We start from the raw sequence: 19,921 nt of genomic DNA, 5'->3' as shown, positions 1-19,921 counted from the left end.
TTGTTTAATGCCACGTTGGGCAATATGCGGCTTAAGCCAACAGTAATCTGTGTATACTCGCCTGTACAATAGTATAAGGGCAGATGAGCGTAGATTCTCTCATCCGAATCGGGCTGATTCTGCAAATCATTCTCTAAACACTGTGATCAGAGTGTGAACCGATTCTCTCTGATGGGTACAAGACAAAGAAAAAAAATGTCTCCATCTTCTTCCTTCTATCAATTCCTGGAAATCTGACTGCACTCAGTTGTCATCCGAGTGCAGGCTGATGTTTTCCACACATTTATTGAATTGCATGGCCGCGTGCGATCCGAACATCCGTTCAAACTCAGGTATGCTGCCGTTTTTTTTTTCCTCGGACTGACTTTATCCAAGGTAAAAATTGGACATGTTCATGGCCCTGTGGAATAACATAGGTCTGAGTGCAATCCCACGTTTTGGACTCGGGAGGAGATTACACTCATTTGCACCTGCCGTAAATCAGATGATTGGCCTTGAAAGATTTGGAACTCTTGGAACCTACCATATTGGTGGCTTATTGATGCCCAAGCCTCTAAAGATTCTCTGCAGCCATTATGCCCAAAATCTATCTGCCAATTAACATCCCCTATGCCACGGCTTTATTATTACACATCATAGTATTGGAATCGAGACCACCTGTGTTTTTGTAAGGGTTATTCTGCAGCTTTCCTCATCGGCCATATCATAATGTCAGGCCATTACACAGCAGATGATCCTGTAGTGGGGTTTTCATTGCCACGTATATAGTATCTTTCAGAGATATCTTTGTCGGAGTTGAACGTGCAAAATAATTTGCTTACCGCTGGCTCATAAGTGCGCAACCCAAAGCAATTCCAAGTCCATTAAGCGAACATACATGTTTTGAATGTGGGAGTTTGCAGCTGTAGTCAATGGCAGGGATGGGTATAAAGCTCATAGCTGGAAGAGGCAGTTTTCTCTAAAAACAGGGACTAGACAGACTTCAGAGCTGGAGATGCTCAATGGGAGGTGACGTAGCGCCACTTGTTCACCGCTGGTAGATGAATACTTGTCCTTATAAACCCTTCATGTCCAGATTGTTGCAGACTGTTTTATGAGCCGTTCCTATAGCAAAAGGCAATTGTTTGTGCTTATTTTGAGAGCTTTTATTTGGAGGCTTGGGGTTACGGAATTAGCATATGGTCATCACTAAGTGCAGACAGAGACCTTCTAACATCATGACCCGAAGGAATGGATGATCGACGGATGATGTGGGTTAGTTTTAATAGATCAGCTCTTCTTGCTTTGCCGTTGCATGTGTATACGAAATCTCCTGCAACAAGCAAGTGCTGCATTGCAGAGAAAGCTGCAGAACCGAGTCCAGGCGGTACGTGACGTCAAGGTGACCTTGGTTAGGCAACAAGAACCAGGAATTTTATTTTTTGTGACTCCTGAATGATTCATTTTATTCTGATCAGTAATGATGTCTTTCTCAACGAATATGAATAAAGCACTGGACAATACAGCACACCATATAAACGACACTAAATAAGAAGAATTTGGGTTCAGACTTTGAATCTGTCCCCTAAAGTATTGCAGGGTGCACGAAAGCAGTCGTAGACTCGTAAACCATGTTGCAGTCTACTCATGGCCACCAGTGACGTCAAGAAGAACTTGAATTTATTCTGGCTGACATGCAGTTAATTTTTCTTTCTTAGGCAAGGGTCATACTAATCGCACTCTGATCATAGTGGGATTTGATTTTCTAGGATAAGGAGAAGATGGGAGGGAAAAAAATTCTCCAATTTCTCCACTGTGCCAGTCAATGAAAATTGGATGCACGCAGATGCCATCCCAAGTGCAGTCTGATGTCTCCAACCGACTCATTGACTTGCATGGCCAAGTGCGATCTAAATATCTGATGCAAATTGAGCATGCTGCAATTTTTTTTTTCTTTCCTCAGACAGTCCCCTTCTGGACAGAAAACCTGACATGTGCATGACCCCATAAAATAACAATGGTCCAAGTTCAATCCAATGGATCAGAGTCTGACCAGAAAAAAAAGGTCATCTGCACCAACCCTTATACAAATAGATATTATCTGATAATTAACTCTTTAAGTATCTGGTCATTTATTTTGTGTTTTGGTTCTTTCCCTTTTTCCCTCCCCTACTTCCAAATGCCAGAATTTTTGTTTTCATTAATTTTTCCATTGCCATTTGAGACGTGGGATGAGATGTAGTTTTCAATGACGCCATTCTTTTTACCATACAATATCCTAAAAACTGGCACAAATTGAAATGGTGAAGAAAAAAAGCCTCAGTTTTGACATTCTTTTTGTTTGTTTTCTTTGCCTTTAAGTTGTTCGTTGTGCGGTAAAAATGACCTGGCTATATGAGTCTCCAAGTCAGTACAATAATGATGAAACCAAAGTTATACTTTTTTATTAAAATATTTTTAAAATAAATACAGAACCTTCCTTTTATGCTCCTCGGTGAGGCCCTGCGTGTTTGCTGTACATTTTTTTTTTTTTTTTTCGCACCATTTTGAATTACATATGACATTTTGATCTTTTTATTGTATTGTTGGCATCTAACATATGGTTTAGAGACTCTCTTACATGAAAAAACGCTATTAGCGTGCATTTATGGGGTTAATCTGCTGGTTAATAGTATTCTGAAACCTGCCTGGCACTTAGAGCCCCGCTGCCAGGAGTAAATGAAATGTATTCCTTCCAGCAGTGTGCAGTCACGGGGGTGGTGCTGGTGCGGGATCAGTCATGGTTCAGTGCATAGAGAGTGGCGGCTGTAACCGCGCCCCCCTCACTGACTGACAGCACTTCAGCATTAGGGCCGGCTGTCAGTCAGGGCCGAGTGCATGGTTACAGCCGCCACTCTCTACACTGGGGGGGTGGCTGAGCAGATCTCTTATTAAAGGGAACCAGACAGCTGATACATGCTGAAACGCGCTACCTTGTCCACGGACAGCACATATCAGACGCTGGCTGCATGATTCCAGCCATATAGGTTTTCTCTGAAATACTGCGGCATTTCAAATAAAAGCATAGTTTAATAGCTGCTGGGAACTGAGGCGCATGGGAGATTATTTGGACATGCGGGTCCCCGACGACTTCTGAAATTAAAGCTGTACTGTGGTTGCTATGGGCAACAAAGATTTGTGGATAGATATGATAAATGAGGCTCCATATATCATAGAATGGTGCATTGTACAGTGATTATGCTACACCTAGACTTAAAAAATGGATAACTGCCCTCCATTCCAAAACTACAATAATACAAAGATCCAACATTAAAAAAAAAACAGGTTAAGTACTGAGAACTTATTAAAGGGAATCTGTCACCAGGATTTCACACCACAAACATATATATACTTATATAGCTCTTTTTCATAGACAAGTTGAGCAATACCTTTACATGACCAGTACGTTCCTCCATTGATGGTAGATCTGAAGCCTCCGTCACTCCTCCTCTATTCCCTGCCCAGTGCTGCCACCACCTGCTTGCCTGACAGGTTATACTGTGTGACTTCAGGCTAAAAAGCCATCAGTCAATCAGGAGGATGTGGTGCTGGGCAGAGAATAGAGCTGGAGTGACAGAGGCTTCAGATCTACAGTAGCACTGAGCCTTATTTGCATAACCATTCAAACCCTAATCTCTTAGTAACGGAGGGAGCGGACTTGCTATGTAAATATATTGCTGGACTTTTCTTTGAACGAGTTACATGACATGTAAGCTATCGCCGTCATGTAAACTACGTCCTGCCTTTGTAAACAGGCTATTAAACGATCGTCGATCGGTAAATATTTTTTGATCGGTGGTCGTTTAAGTCGGTCCATGTAAATGGGAACTAAAATAACGGGTTAACAGTAAAAAATGAAATATACTGTAATGTAATAGCTGCTGATTAGACGCCGCCGGCACGTTGCAGTTACAGAGTGGCATTGTTAATAATGACCATTGCTCATGGCCCAGGTGTAGTAGACATTCCTAATGTCTGAAAGCTTCTTATCACTCACTGTAAAATGAAGCTGGGGAACTTAAATTGCCTAAGATTTTGGAGCGCAGCCTTCTGCAGGAAGGAATCTGGAAGGGTGGTGTTCAGTGAAGTGTATTCTTTAAGGCCTCTTTCACACATCAGGTTTTCGCCGTCAGGCGCGATCCGGCGCTTTTGACAGAAACCGGATCCGGCGAAATGCAATGCCGGATCCGGTTTCCCCCCCATTGACTTGCATTTGCGTCGGATCGCGCCGGATGGCCATGCGTTTCATCCGGTTTTCGCCGGATCCGGCAATGTGTCGCGATCCGGCGTCTGGAAAAAACGTCTACTGTAACGTTTTTTGTCTCCGGCGAAAAAGCCGGACACGCCGGATCCGGCGCGTCCGGCTTTTTCACACAATGAAAGCCTATGAGCGCCGCAATGCGCCGGATCCGGCGAAAGCCGGATCCGGTGGCCGGATCCGGTTTTTTTGGTCTGAGCATGCTCAGTAGCTCTGCCCACAGGAGATATATAAAAGCAAGACAATGGGACCCTCAGCCACACCCAACATGCCACCCAAGACAGCAACCAGGCGCAGGAGAAGGCAGCAGACATCTGCAGCAGCAGCACCATCAGCAACACCCCAAATGGAGCAGCATGCTGAACGGGAGGGGAGTCCAGAAGCAGATGAGAGACGGTAATTATCAAATCCCCCATTCCTCCAAACTAGGGCCATGGAATATCAAGATATTCATTGGCCCTTTGTTTCTCTTTATTCAACAGCCGCCAAAGAGATGCAGCAGCAGCACCATCAGCAACACCCCAAATGGAGCAGCATGCTGAACGGGAGGGGAGTCCAGAAGCAGATGAGAGACGGTAATTATCAAATCCCCCATTCCTCCAAACTAGGGCCATGGAATATCAAGATATTCATTGGCCCTTTGTTTCTCTTTATTCAACAGCCGCCAAAGAGATGCAGCAGCAGCAGCAGCAGCAGAAATGGCATCACTGGCAGCAGCAATACCCACAGCCATTGAGTCTGGCCATCAACAGGACAGCACATCTTCTTCTGGGAGCCCTCCCTCGCATCGTCCGCGTTTGACGGTAAGTTTTTATTTCCAAAATCCATCATCTCTGTAATATATGTCTATTCATTGCCTTTTATTTCAAAACAGGAATCACAAGATGAAGAGGAGCTCCCAGAAGAAGAAGGAAGGGGTGGACAGACGCTTGGAGTGGGCTCACAATTCGTAAGTTTTTTGCATCAAACGCAGAAACACAACATCACACTACACACAACACATAGAAAACAATGTTCTGCAGACCACACACAGCAAACAAATGCCTACATCCAAACTCATAACATTTTTTGTTTTCTTCTCTAGTCTTCCCAATCTGGTGCTCGGCCAAGAGGTCCTCGCAGTGCCTCCCAGGGTCGTCGGCGACAGCAACGCGGCGGTCACCAGCGTGTAAGTATAAATATTTTTGCTTTGTTTTTTGGCACTTTTTATTTCATTTCTTTTGTGGAGGCTAATTATGTTATTTTTGTCTTTTTCTTTAACAGCCTTCACAGCGTGCTCCCGACTCTGACGGTGAGGATGGAGGGATTGATGTGGACCGCCTCATCGATCTCGTCAGAGAAAGGGAGCCGCTCTGGAATATGGCTGACCGCCGCCACGCTGACCTGATCATTACCCGACGACTCTGGGAGGAAATCTGTTCTCTCCTTGTGGGCCGCTGGGAGGACCTCGAAGCTCGGGACCAGATTAAAGAGCGTAAGTATATACAGTAACGGTTGCTTGATGTAAACCAGTGTTTCCCGAACTCCAGTCCTCGTGGTCCCCACGGATCATGTGTTCAGGATTTCTATTTACTATTGAAATCCTGAAAACATGACCCCTGGGGACCATGAGGACTGGAGTTTGTGAAACACTGATGTTGTATACTAACCACTCCTTTCTCGTTTCAGGGAACAGAATTGTGAATCGGTGGCGGTCTGTGAGGGATCGTTTCAAGAAGGAGTTCAATAAAGAGATGCGGGCCCCGAGTGGATCTGGAGGACGCAGGAGCAAGTACAAGTACGCACAAGCCCTGTCGTTCCTCCGGGAAACAATGCTCACCAGAAGGTAAATATTACACACCACATGTGAAAAAGATGTAACTTTTTTTTTTCAGCCAGGGCCATACCATGTCAGTATTTTAATTGTTTTTTTTTCTCTTTATTCCACAGCACGGTGAGCAGCACTCGGGAGCCTGCACGATTGGACCCTTCTGAGGCGATCCCTGAGGAGACCGGCACCGAGGGACACTTCGACCGCCCCGGTACATCTGCACCTTCCCTGCCTTCCCACACATTCGACCCATCTGTCCCATCCACCAGCACAGGAGCATCGTGGCCGCCTACATTACATGAAGCTGCTGGTGAGGAGATCGCTTTCCCTTTACCCCACCCTTCTGCCCCTGCTGCCTCTAGTACACCTGCGGGTACTGGGCGGCAGCGGCAGAGGGGTCAGGAAAAGAGTTATGCGCAAGAGTTATTGCATCTGAATGCATCTTTCCAGAACTGTCTCAAAGTCTTGTCAGAGCAAATCTCCGCAGGCTTTCAGCAGATCAACTCCAGCATTCTGGAGGTGAAGACACTTCTGCAAACCATGCATTCAGAAGCAAGATCTTCGCCAAACCACACCTTTTTCAGGTCTGTTGTGGAGCGCATGGAAACGCTCTCTCCTGCCCAGCAGATGCATGTAATGCATTCGTGCCACGGTGCTCTACAGCAGGTTACCTCCCAACCTCCACCTCCCACCACTGTAGTTCCTCCACCTGCACCCCCTCCAGCCACTTTCCATCCTCCCCCTCCTATTACATCTGCACCCCCTCCAGCCACTTTTCATCCTCCCCCTCCTACTACATACCAGCAACCTGCCCAGTACCAGCAACCTGCCCAGTACCAGCAACCTCCCCAGTACCAGCAACCTCCCCAGTACCAGTCATCTCCCCACTTCCAGCAACCTGCCCCGTACCAAACTCCTTCCCCGTACCAAACTCCTTCCCCGTACCAAACTCCTTCCCCGTACCAAACTCCTTCCCCATACAACTTTCCATCAACATCATCTGCTCCTACAGTCCCTGCCCAACCCTCCACTCCACCACCCACCACCTCTTCTGCTTCCCACATGTCCACCCATTCTGTAGTTTTTTCCACACCTTCACCTCTAACTGTTCCTTCCCCACCACGATCCCAGTCCTCTCTCCACACACCCAGTGTCGAAGTGTCCCGCAGCCCCTCCAGCAGTATTTCCACCCCACAATACACAGACTTGTAATGTGTGTTTTTTAATAAAAATGCCCATTGGGTTTAAAACCTTTATTAAAAAAGTTTTTTGCACTTTAAAAACATTTTACAAAAAAAAAAAAATTTTTAAATAAAAGTTAAATTATCGTTTCACAATGGTTGTCTGTCTTTTCCTTCTGCGGCGAACTATGTTTAAAAAAAAGGTTAAATAACAGGGTATTTCAAAGGTAAAAAGGTATTCAAAACCAGGTATATAACTGTGGGTAAATTTTAGCTTTTTGCCACAGTTGTGTTCCTGGTTGTGTTTGAAGCAAAGTATTTCACCTAAAAAGTTGTGTTTATTGTTGGTGATTTCCTAACAATGTACACAACTTTTGTTAAAAGGTGAAATACTTTGCATAAAACACAACCAGGTACACACCTGTGGCCTAAAGCTAAAAATAGTAGACCATGACAAGATAGCCAACTTTGGTTGGCAAAGGTATATACTGTTGGTCCAGAAGGTACACAAGTTTGGTTAGGGCACAAATCTTTCACACTCTGTCATCCTGCCAGTGTACTCTGCCTTGAGGGGCCACAAGGGTCAATTTTAAAAACCGGATCCGGCGTAATCCGTCGAAAAAACGGATAGAAAAACGGATGAACCGGATGAGACGGATCCGGTTTTGTCTGTCAAGAACAAGACGGATCCGGCAGAAAACCGGATCCGGCACATCAGGTTTTACAAAACATTTGCCGGATCCGGCATTCCGGCACGACGCCGGATCGCGCCTGACGCCGAAAACCTGATGTGTGAAAGTAGCCTTAGGAGACCCACAGTGATGTCTATTGTTCTGCGCTGAATTGAATGATGTCATGTTTCATTTAAGGCTCTTATCCTTGCTGAAGTCTGAAGTTCCTCACGTTAAGGGGAGGGGGTGAGATAGTATTAGGAGATGTGGAAAGCTGGTTTGTAAATCAGGTTTCTTTCAAACCTATTGTGTTGCCATTCTCCTTAGTAAAAGCTGACTCATGTTATATTCTGTCCCAATCTTGAACAGGTTGAGCTCGCTGAGGACTCTCAATTTACCAGAGAGCCAAATGAGGTAATTCTGGCACAGATGGAGGCAAGGTTTGATTTGTCCATAGCGCTTGCTGTAGCCTGCTAGATCACAGCAGGCCGCTGTACTAAGAGGAGCTTTATGATGTGGGCTGGGATTGATTCCTTCACTGTACAAGAACATTCCTCTGTGGTGAGATACAGTCAAACCCTCTCCCTCTTCTATGTACAACGCTGTTTGGCCATGTGTAAACCTTTGATAAGAAACAGAAAGCCTTTATCTAAATGACATTAACGCTTCCTTTTTTTCTAATCCTCAAGTCTAATGGAATTTAATTATAACAATTAATAGCATTTAATTTTAACTATTTTTTGTTTTTAACGGCCAAGAATGCACAAAAAGTTATGATAAATGGTTTGGTTGGGATTCTTCTTTTTTGTGCTTTTAACTCACTATCCTTCTATGCCAGATAGCCTTTGTAATTTTATCTGTGCCCCATGTATTGATACAGCATTTGATTTACAAAGCTTATAGTCAGACATGGGACCAGACCCTACCCATGGGGGCATTTGTGATTGACACTCCAATATCCATTAGTGGCTTGAACTTTATTGTAGGCCTTCAAATGTTCATGAGCAAGACTCCCACAATGGTTTTTGTTTGGGACTCGCACATTATGTCCCGCTGTTCAGGAATACCTCTGCATAACGTGACACCATTGTGGCCATAGAGAGTGTTCCAGTTATTAGATTAGATAGTTTTGTGATGTTCATGTGTCATGATGCTGGGCTTTAGTCTGGGGATGCAGATGGTGACAGGGCTTTACTTTCTCCGAGTCCAGCATCGTGCTGGAGACTTGACAACTCTTCTCAATTCCTCCAGTGGCTTCAGATGGGTTAGTCTGTTTTTTCACTTCATCTGCACTTTTTTGGCAGCACCCTGATATCCTGCCAGAAACTAGATCCATTGGATGATCCTATGGAAGACCAGTCCAATCCTGCATGTAGGTGATGGTATAAAAAATGGAAGTGATTATGTTCCTCCTGCATACAACTGAATTACTTCTCTATACAAGGTCTGTCTTCTATGGACCCAACTCTACCTCAATTTTTGCATGCACGGTTGTTAAAATATTCTATTGGATTATATATTATGAAAGTCTTCTCCCATAGAAGCATTACTTTTTGGGCAGATATAAAATTAGTACTAGGTAAGAGTCATATGGTAGTATAACTTGAACGGGGATCGCACGACAGTGTGGGTGGAGATTCAAGATTCCAGATGTTTCGGCTGATTCTTTATATGCAACTTTTTAAAAAGTTGCAAAATCTGTTTCAACTCTACTCCTATACCCACCTGGGGTGATTTTCGGAAAGTAAAGCAAAAATCCTAATTTTTGTGACATTTTGAAATAGATGCAAAAAAAATTCATGATTAGAAAAAAGACCTTTTTGGTGCAAAATTCATGAACCACTTTTTGACATTTTGATGAATTTGGCGCAATAAATATCAGCTGATATGTAGTTACATAGGTTAAAAAACCTAGGTCCATCAAGTTCAACCTTTCTCCACCAATTAAACATTTTTTGACACTAAATTTATTTATAGCCCACCATGTTATGTGTACTGAGGAAATCATACAACTCTATTTTAAAAGCTGATTTAGTGTCTGCCATTACTACCTCTTGTGGTCGGCATTCCACAGTCTGACTGCTCTAGCAGTAAAGAATCCTTTCCTATTTAGCTGCCGGAATCGCCTTTCTTCCACCCGTAATGAGTGCGCCCTGGTCCTTTTGTATATTTTTTTTGGAAGGAATACGTCATGTACTAGTCCTTTCTATTGACCACACATGTACATATAAATATAAATGAGATCTCCTTTGAGACTTTTTTCTAAGCTAAACAAGCCCAACTTTTCCAGCTTCTCATTATATGAGAGGCCTTCCATCCCTTATAATAATCTAGTCACCCACCTTTGAACTGGCTCAAGCTTCTGAATACCCTATTTAAAACTGGATCCCATATTCTAGATGTGGTCTTACAAGTGATTTATAAAGGGGTAATATGTTTGGATGATGGAATTTTATCTCTTTTTTATACACCCTACAGTCTTGTTTGCTTTTGCAGTTGCTGCTTGACATTGAGTACTACTGCTCAAGTTACTTGTAACCAGAATACCTAAGTCCTTCTCCTGTTCTGTAGTCCTGAGTATGGTCCCATTTAATGTATATTCAGCAATAGGATTACTCCGTCCCAGGTGCATTACTCTACACTATTGATGGGCGAACGTGCTCAGATAACGCCTCATCCGAGCATGCTCAGGTGTTATCCGAGTATCTTGGGCATGCTTGTATATTATGTTCAAGTCCCCGTGGCTGCATTATTTATGGCTGTTAGACAGCCTGAATACATGTGAGGATTACCTAACAAACAGGCAATCCCGGCATGTGCTCAGGCTGTCTAACAGCGGCAAACCATGCAGCCACGGGGACTTGAACATAACATACAAGCATGCCCAAGATACTGAGATAGCATCTTATCTGAGCATATTAGGGTGTTATCCGAGCATGTTCGCTCACTACTCTACATTTATTAACATTAAATCTCATTTGCCAAGTTTTTGCCCATTCAGACGACATATCCAGATCATTTGTAATACGTTCTGCCAAGGTCAGTGTATACCACAAGCCAGAAAAGTAAAGTAACTTAAAAAATGTAAATAATGAATCGAGATCTATAATACAAAACCATAGTGACTCTGTAAGCCACCGTACACTACGCATGAGCCTTTAAAAAAAAAAAGGAGAAAGTTGTATGGAATGTATGCAAACAAAAAGTATGAAAGAAAACTAACTTCCAAAGTGAAGATTAATGCTATCAAGAATAGCTTGGCTTTTGGAAAGATTGTCCAAAGATCAAGCGTTGCTACAATGTCAGTCATGACCGTTGCATTGATTTACACCTGCTGTGGTGAACAATAGATAAATAACTGAATAATGTACAATTCTAAACACTATTGAATTATTTTGTTCTTATACATACAGTACAGGACTCATCTGAATTTTCTTGTACAGAAAAGTCAAAAGAATACTTTCCGCTTCATCTGAAGTTCTAATCCCATTTTCCACTGTCCAGAATAAAAAGACGGGGAATCCCATTACCGGGTTCCACACAAAGCTGCATATTGTGTTATTCCTGAAAACTTGGCTCTGTCAGGCCGTGTAGATTTTTGCCTTTCTACTGGTCTTGCCTGACTTAGAAGATATGAGCAAGTTCACCTGTTTGGTATGGGCTGACTCAAGGTGCAGAATAAATCATACAGGCATGAATGCACCCCCAAAGCATACAACTGTGTAATTGTGGCATCGTTCAAGAGGCTTTCTGTTAAGCGATACGGTATATTCTAGCAAAGGGTGTAGCCTGCTAAGGGTGGGAAGTGTAACTAAATTCATGGAAGAATGAAACAATAATGACACTTATTTTAGGGACACATGACATTTCCTTGGGAATGTGTCTAAACAGCTCATTATGCCATTGTTTGTCCCAAACTAACAGACGTCTTGCTATATTTTCATACAGTCTGTATGTGGCGAGTGAAAGCAAAATGGGGGCAGAGGTTGATCTAGTAATGTACAGAAGGAAAGGTTTATCAAAACTAGAGCAAGAAAAAAGTGGAGGTCCAATCAGACTGCACGTCTTAAAAGGCTTTCATTTTTCAAATGGTCTATAAAAGTAAAAGCCATAGGATAGCCACCATCAGTAATAGACTTCAGATGTGGCTTGTAGTCTAGGTAATGTGTCATAAATAATAGAATTAAAAATCTATGTATTTTTCAGAATGGAGAAGATTTTTAAGAAGCAGTAAACTGCAAAGATTCTCATTTCTACAAGTTAGCACTGCAGCCTTGCAGCACTGGAGTCCTGGGTTCAGATCCTACCAAGGACAACATCTGCAAGGAGTTTGTATGTTCTCCCCGTGTTTGTGTGGGTTTCCTCCAGGTTCTTCAGTTTCCTCCCACATTCCAAAGACACTCTGATAGGGAATATAGATTGTGAGCTCCCTTTGGGACTGTAAAGTGCTGTCGGATATGATGGCGATAAATAAGTAAACACAATAAATATATAACCGTTTAAGGGCTAAAATAATAACCAATGGAGTCATAAAGGGGGAGGGAAGTCCAAAGGGTAGATGCGCTAACCAATTCTGTGATACTTTTGAAATGTGTTACATGCAGACTAGCAGGGGAAATGCCCTACAAGTTCAAAACATATCCACAATCATACCTATCGTTCAGCAAAAGCTTGAATGTAACACATGGTGATTTTGTGTCGCTTTTTACAGCAGATTCGCCCTGCAGATAAATGAAGAATAAATGTGTCAATTATGACTCAATTCTTTCAGGCTTTATTTTGTATTCCATTGTATGGAGAATACATTAGCCTCAGTGAGAGGGGAGTCTTGTTTCCAAGTACCAAGAATTGTAGCAATTGATGAGGGTAAATGTAAAAAGTGATCAATTACAAAAGTATTGGGTTTTCAGTTATACAAAGTTTTGGCATAATTTTTTGAATTGTTGCTCCTAATGCACAAAGCCTTACTAGACCAACAGCATACAAATCTTTAATGAGGACCTGTCACCAGGTCAAAATTAGCAAGTTATTGCTCTTATTTTATTCCTGCTGCTTCTCTTAATCCGACATGAGGTTCCCAAGAATTTTTATGGTCTTTACTGAGGAGTCTTTGATCCTAGGCTTCTCTGTGGTGTGTCCTTAGGCTGCCTTCATTATTACCAAGCAATGCCCCAGAGAAGCCTGAGAGTCATGTCCTTTTGTAAAGACCATAAAAATTATCACTAACTAAAAAGGTTCATATATTTGAAACTATATGTCAGATTTCATAAAAATAAAGAAAAAAGTTGAATACTTAGTTGAAGCACTGGGGATAAGATAAAATAAAAAATGACCTCTTTTGACCTGGTGATATGTCCTTTTTAATTCTATAAATTATAACTTGGCCCCCATTAATGCATATAACAACGGGTTTTCCCAAACAAAGCTACAGGCATCCTAGTTTTGACTTTCATTTAACAAATTTCCATGACATGACCCCATGAAAACAATTGCCAAAGGGTATCATGTAATGAACAAACAATGTCAGCTGTAGGGTTTCTGGTAGGTGACCTCAGGCAGTTCAATTCATGTAGCAGTTTTTAGTTGAGTGTGGACAGTACAATCTCTTTCTGTACTATAAATGTAGACATAGAAGAAAGAGTATAATGGCCATCTTTGTGCTATTCAGTAGGTGGAGTAGGAGCAGTCCTCCACAAGGATACTGAGTGCTTCTTAAATAGCAATTATGTCATTTTACTGTCCACTCGCTTTAATCAATGTCTTGTAACAAATATTTGTCCTCCATCTAGATGAATAGTTTATGCTATCTTATTGCAACTCTACTGATGGTTCCCAGTGTCCATTTCAGTAAAATGTAATGTGTCACTTATTGGTATGTGTACAGTGTGTAGCCTCTTATCAATCGCCAGATAAAACATAGATTTTGTTTTACTTGACTAAATAAGCTCATTTTCCTTGTTTAAATAGAGATTACATTGTCTTTTGTTAGGTCTTTAAACAAGCTATAGATCGAGTTAATGGTATTCACATGTTTGTATGAGAATGACATGTTGTATATTTTGTACTGTTCATCGCAATGCATTATTATTATTATTATTGCGCCATTTATTTCATGGCACTTTACATGTGAAAAGGCGTACTGTAAGCTTGTGAGCAGGGCCCTCATTGCTCTTGGTATCTGTTATGATCTGTGTGATTATTGTTATGCTGTAATGTCTATTGTCTGTACAAGTTCCCTCTGAAATGTAAAGTGCTGCGGAATATGTCGGCATTATAGAAATAAAATGTATTATTATTAGTAGTACAATAATCTTAAACAATACAAGTCAGCGAAGGCCCCGTCTCACATAGCGAGATCGCTGATGCGTCACCTATTTTGTGATGCAACAGCGACCTCGCCAGCCATCTCGCTACATGTGACACATAGCTGCGACCGGTCCCCCCCCGCTGGATATCACTGATCGTGCTCGAATGTCCTGGGCCATTTTTTCATCGTCAGCGTCCCACTGGCCAGCATGCATCACTGTGTTTGACACCGACGAGCGACCTCGTTGGCGACGCAGAACTCAGGGACGCAGGGTGGAATCGTTCAGAATAGCTGCTGTGTGACAAGGCACCAGCGATCCTTACCAGGTCGTATCGTTGTTGGGATCGCTGGTGCATCGTTGAAGAGATCTGCCTGTTTGGCAGCTTACTAGTGACCATGTAGTGATGCACCATTGATCCCTACCAGGTCGTATCGTTGTCGGGATCGCTGGTGCGTAGCTATGTGAAACGGGACCCTGACTGGTACAGGAGAGAGGACCCTGCCCATGAGGACTCAGTCTACAAGGGATGGGTGACAATGCATTAGGTGAAGGGTACAGCTGCTCGAGCAGCAGTTTGCTGGAACAATGGTTATTGCAGGTTGCTAGCTTGTCAGAAGAGGTAGGTCTTCAGGTTATTTTTCAATGTTTCCATGGTAGGCGAGAGTCTGATATATTATGATAGAGAGTCCCAGATTAGGGGGATGCACAAGAGATTGTATGTGATTGTGGGAAGAGGGGAGTAGAGAATGAGATTTTATGAGGAGGTTGCATGCAGGTAAGTACCGGGAGACTAGGTCACAGATGTATGGAGGAGACAGGTTGTGGAAGGCTTTGTATGCCATGGTTAGAGTCTTGAACTGGAGTTTCCGGGCAATGGAGAATCAGTGCAGGGATTGACAGAGGGGAGAGGCCAGGGAATAGCCAGGGGGACGGGTGGATTAGTCAGGCAGAAGAGTTTAGATAGATTTGAAGGGTGCAAGAGTGTTAAGGCCCCGTCTCACTTGGCGAGATCGTTAGCGAGATCGCTGAAACATCACCGATTTTGTGACGCAACAGCGACCTCGCCAGCGATCTCGCTACATGTGATACGTAGCGGAGACCAGGCCCCTGCTGCGATGGCGCTGATCGTGCTCGAATGTCCTGGGCCATTTTTTGATCGCTGGTGTCCCGCTGGCCAGCGTGCATTGCTGTGTTTGACACCGATGAGCAACCTCGTTAGCGACTCAGAAATCATGGACACAGGCGGGAGTTGTCAGAATTGCTGCTGTTTGACAAGGTCCCAATGACCGCCGAGGTCATTATACAGATCGCTGGATCGTTGCTGCATCGTTGGGTAAATCTGACTGTTTGACTGCTTACTAGCGACCATTTAGCGACGCACCAGCGATCCTTACTAGGTCGTATCTTGGTTGGGATTGCTGATGCATCGCTTAGTGTAACGGTACCCTTTGAAGGGAGACCACAGTGCAGGAGGTTGCAGTACTTGAGGCGGAAGATGAGCTCTATGAGCTGTTCCAGACTGGAAGTTTAAACTGAGCAGGGGCCCTAGAACTGAACTTTTGGGAACACTGATAGAGGGCAAGATGAGGAGGTGGTGTGTGAGTGGGAGATGCAGAATATCCCATCTGTTAGGTATGATGAGATACAAGATAGAACCAAGTCTGTGATGCCAAGAGATGACAGAATCTGTAGTAAGAGGGAATGGTCCACTGTGTCAAAAGCAGAGGACAGGTCCCAGAGGACAGAGTACCGTTGATTGAATGTGGCAGTTAGTAGATCTTTGGTGACTTTAGTCAGCATACCGTAGTTTCAGTGGAGTGATGCGGTCGGAAGCCAGATTGTAAGCAGTCAAGGAGAGAGCAGGAGGAAAGGTGAGAGGACAGCTCAAGATGGATGTGGTGTTCCAGTAGTTTGAGTTCTAGGGAAGAAGTGATAGGCTGTGATAGCTAGACACAGAGGATGAGTCAAGGGAGGGCTTTTTGAGCATTGTTGTGATCAAGGCATGTTTGAAGCATGAGGGGAAAACTCCAGTTATTAGTGACAGGTTGAAGAGATGGGTTAGGGTTGGGATGAAGACGGTGGTGAGGTTTGCGATGAGGGGGGATGGGATCGGGTCGAGTGCACAGATGGTGAGATGTGATCTTGAGAGTAGAGAGGAAAGTTGATCTTCTATAATGAGGGAGAAGCTGGTTTTGGAGGAGGGCTGAGTAGTTTTGGTAAGGGGCTGTGGGGGTTGTAGGCTAAAGCTTTCTTTGATATTAGCGACCTTCTACTTGAAAAGTGAGGCAAAGTCTTCAGCTGAGATGAGGAGAGGGGGGAGGTGCTGGGGGATGAAGGAGAGAATTGAAGTATTGAATATCTGTTTAGGGTTGTGAGAGAGGGAGGTGATGAGAAGTAGGTTTGTTTTTCTACAGTGAATGTGGATTTGAAAGTTTTGAGGGACTGTTTGAATGCTATGATGAAGTGCTTATTGAAGTGGGATGTTTTCCATCTTCGCTCAGTAACCCTGGAAGCCCGCCTCTGTTCTTTAGTCAGGCTGGTGCTAAGGTTGCCTGTTGATTGTGCAAGCTTTGGTATGTGTGAGGGGGTGACCAATTCGAGAGCTGCAGCTGTTGTGATGTTATATAAAGCGGCAGCAGCAGCATCTGCATTGTATAAGGAACACTTATGTTTGCAAGTGGGAGAAGGGATCCAGAGAGTGAGTGTAGATCAAGGTCTTTTGTGCAGAGGGGATTGTGCACCTGGAGAGGAGAGGGAAGAGCACGTAAGTAGATTGTGATCAGATAGAGGGAGAGGTCAGATACAGAGGTTAGATAGAGAACAGAGGTGGGTGAAGATGAGGCCCAGTGTGTGGCCCTTTTTGTGAGTGGCTGTGGAAGAGCATTGAGCAAGGCCGAAGGAGGAAGTGAGAGATAGAACCTTAGAGACAGCCGAGTTGGAAGCATCAATGGGGCTCTTGAAGTCACCCATCATAATAGTCAGGATGTCAGCGTAAAGTAAGTGATGTGGAGAGGTGGTGAAGTGGTCAAAAAAGGTGGTGGCTGTCCTTGGGGGGCAGTAAATGACTGTCATTTGAAGATTGGAGGGGGAGTAGATGTGCACAGTGTAACTCAAAAGAAGGGAGAGCAAGGAAGGGTGGCAGTGGAATTTGGGTGAAGGAGCAGTTATCTGATGGGAGAAAACCAACTCCTTGTTCTTACATTCTCCTGAAAAATTGAATGTAATGTACAGTCTAGCTTGAAAATATTTTGTATACCAGGAGTGTAATGTGTGAAGCTGCTATGATCACTTGAAGGTACTGTATATTTGAAAGGGGGTGTTTGGCTTAAAAAAATTAGGGAACCATTACTCTAGTATGGAGAACATTTCTGGCATAATCATATCTGCTTGATCTAGTAATGGAGGTGAGATTTGGGACCTTTCTGGTTTCTCAAAGAATAAAGTGCATTTCGATGAGAATAAAAAATGTAACTCCCTGTATTTCATGAAGGATTTTAATATAAATTAAATTTTTGTTTTATTTCACAGATGACTGCCACTTACCACTTGATCATTTAACGTCTGTTACAGAACCTCCAAGTCCCAGAACAAGAGGGGTAGATCTGCATCGGACAAACAGACATTTCCGTTATTGTGAAACCAAAAACATGGAGCTCTCCGACAGCGATAGACCAGTTAGCTTCGGTTCAACTTCCTCATCTGCCTCTTCTCGGGATAGTCACTGTTCATTTGGGAGTCGAATGACCTTGTCATCAAACAGCCATATGGGTTTATTTCACCAGGATAAGGAAGTTGGTGCCATAAAGCTGGAGCTTGTTCCTTCCCGACAGTTGTCAAATGATGACATTCGGATTAATCACACCAGAGAACAGCAGGACCATGAAAGTCATAGGGAAATATACTCTGATAAAAGGACTACACCATGGAAAGAGTCCAAATTATCTGTAAAAAACTATCCAAAAGCTGAAGATGTGGAGTCCACCAGCCCAAAGCTCATGTATGTTGATAGAGTAGTCCAAGAAATCCTCCAGACAGAGAGGACATATGTACAAGACTTGAAAAGCATTGTTGAGGTAAGGCAATATAATTTCTGCTAAAATTATCATAAAAATGTTCTTAAGCTTAAATAATGCTTTGATATAACACATTATAGTGTGCCAAAGTGACTGTAAAGGGGTTGTCCGGTCCAAATCGAAAGGTCTGCAGTCACTCTGTGTGACTACAGACTTATGAATTCCCCCAACACATGCACTGTGCACTGCGGTGATTTGAAGATTTTTGAGTTGGGACTGGAGGGTATGAGTTATACACACTCCCGGTAAGAGCCTGTTCAGTAGACGCACCTTGCTGCATACAATTGTATGTACTGAGGCCATACCTTCTAGTCGACCATGCCCAGTGGACAGCCGCTTCACTATTCGGGGCGTGGCCTCGGTCAATACAAATGTATGGAGCAAGGCCACGCCCACTAGACAGGCTCTGGCCGAGAGTAAGTATAATGCATACATACTCTCCAGTCCTGGTTCTGAAAACGGTGAATCCCCACAGCACACAGAGTGCATGCTCTGGGGGGATTCATAACTCTGCAGTTACATGGAATGTAAAGTGGGGTTTTCAGTGGCATATGTCTCTATTGCTGCCCGCCTGAAAAGGTTTCCTGAGGTTAAAGGGAATCTGTCACCCCATTTTAGCCCAATAAGCTGCAGCCACCGCCATCAGGGGCTTATCTACAGCATTCTGTAATGCTGTAGATAAGCCCACGATGAAACCTGAAAGATAAGAAAAACAAGTTAGATTATACTCACCGGGGGGCAGGGGCGGGTGCAGTGGGTGTCGCGGTCCGGTCCAGTGCCTCCCATCTTCATACAATGATGTCCTCCTCTTGCTTCTCCCTCAGCTCCTGCGCAGGCGTACTTTATCTGCCCTGTTGAGGACAGAGTAAAGTACTGCAGTGTGCAGGCGCCGGGAAAGGTCAGAGAGGTCCCGCGCCTGCGCACTGCAGTACTCTACTCTACCCTCAACAGGGCAGATAAAGTATGCGTGCGCAGGAGCCGAGGGAGAAGCAAGAAGGAGGACAGCATCGTATGAAGATGGGAGGCGCTGGACGGGACGGCGACACCCATCGGACCGGACCGAACGCCAGGGTGAGTATAATCTAACTCTTTTTCTTATCTTTCAGGTTACATCGGGGGCTTAACAGCATTACAGAATGCTGTATATAAGCCCCTGATGGCTGTGGCCGCAGCTTATAGGCCAAAAATGGGGTGACAGACTCCCTTTAAAGGTGCCCATACACATAAAAGCAAAGCTTTTCAAACTAGGGCCAAATCAGAACCCAGGCCTGGCTGAATAACTTCTGTGAATGTGGGGATCCAGATGTCCCTTAACAGATGACTTCATGATGAAGAGAAGAAGGATCAAGCAGGGTGAATTTTAATGCCCAATCCTTTTGTTTTGATGGAAGCCACTACCAGAGGGGTCTGATAGCCAATTACTACATTCCCCTATTGACTCACTCAAACATGCACGCGTAAGTGAAGGTCGGGAGAAATAGCTGTCAGATGAGTGAGCAACAGCTATTGAAAGTATATTGGCACCATAGCATTTTATGTTCTTCTAGACCCCACAGGGAAATAAAAATGGAAATGAATCCTTCACTGTTTCTAGAAAATGCT

At 43.8% G+C, this 19,921-nt stretch overlaps 1 protein-coding gene across 5 annotated transcripts in view; it reads left to right on the top strand.

Annotated features, from left to right (window-relative positions):
- Positions 1-19,921, top strand: part of PLEKHG1 (pleckstrin homology and RhoGEF domain containing G1) — a 335,313-nt gene that overhangs the window by 232,514 nt on the left and 82,878 nt on the right. For all 5 annotated transcript variants that reach the window (XM_073557656.1, XM_073557658.1, XM_073557654.1 and 2 more), the window contains one exon: positions 17,775-18,319. In XM_073557656.1, the coding sequence (XP_073413757.1) occupies positions 17,894-18,319 (426 nt within the window). In that variant the 5' untranslated portion in view covers positions 17,775-17,893. The remainder of the gene's footprint in view (positions 1-17,774; positions 18,320-19,921) is intronic.

This window comes from Dendrobates tinctorius, unplaced genomic scaffold (assembly GCF_039654945.1).
Source record: "Dendrobates tinctorius isolate UK_male_01 unplaced genomic scaffold, ASM3965494v1 ptg000250l, whole genome shotgun sequence".
Lineage (NCBI taxonomy): Eukaryota > Metazoa > Chordata > Amphibia > Anura > Dendrobatidae > Dendrobates > Dendrobates tinctorius.
This window is presented reverse-complemented; position numbering and strand designations above follow the sequence as displayed.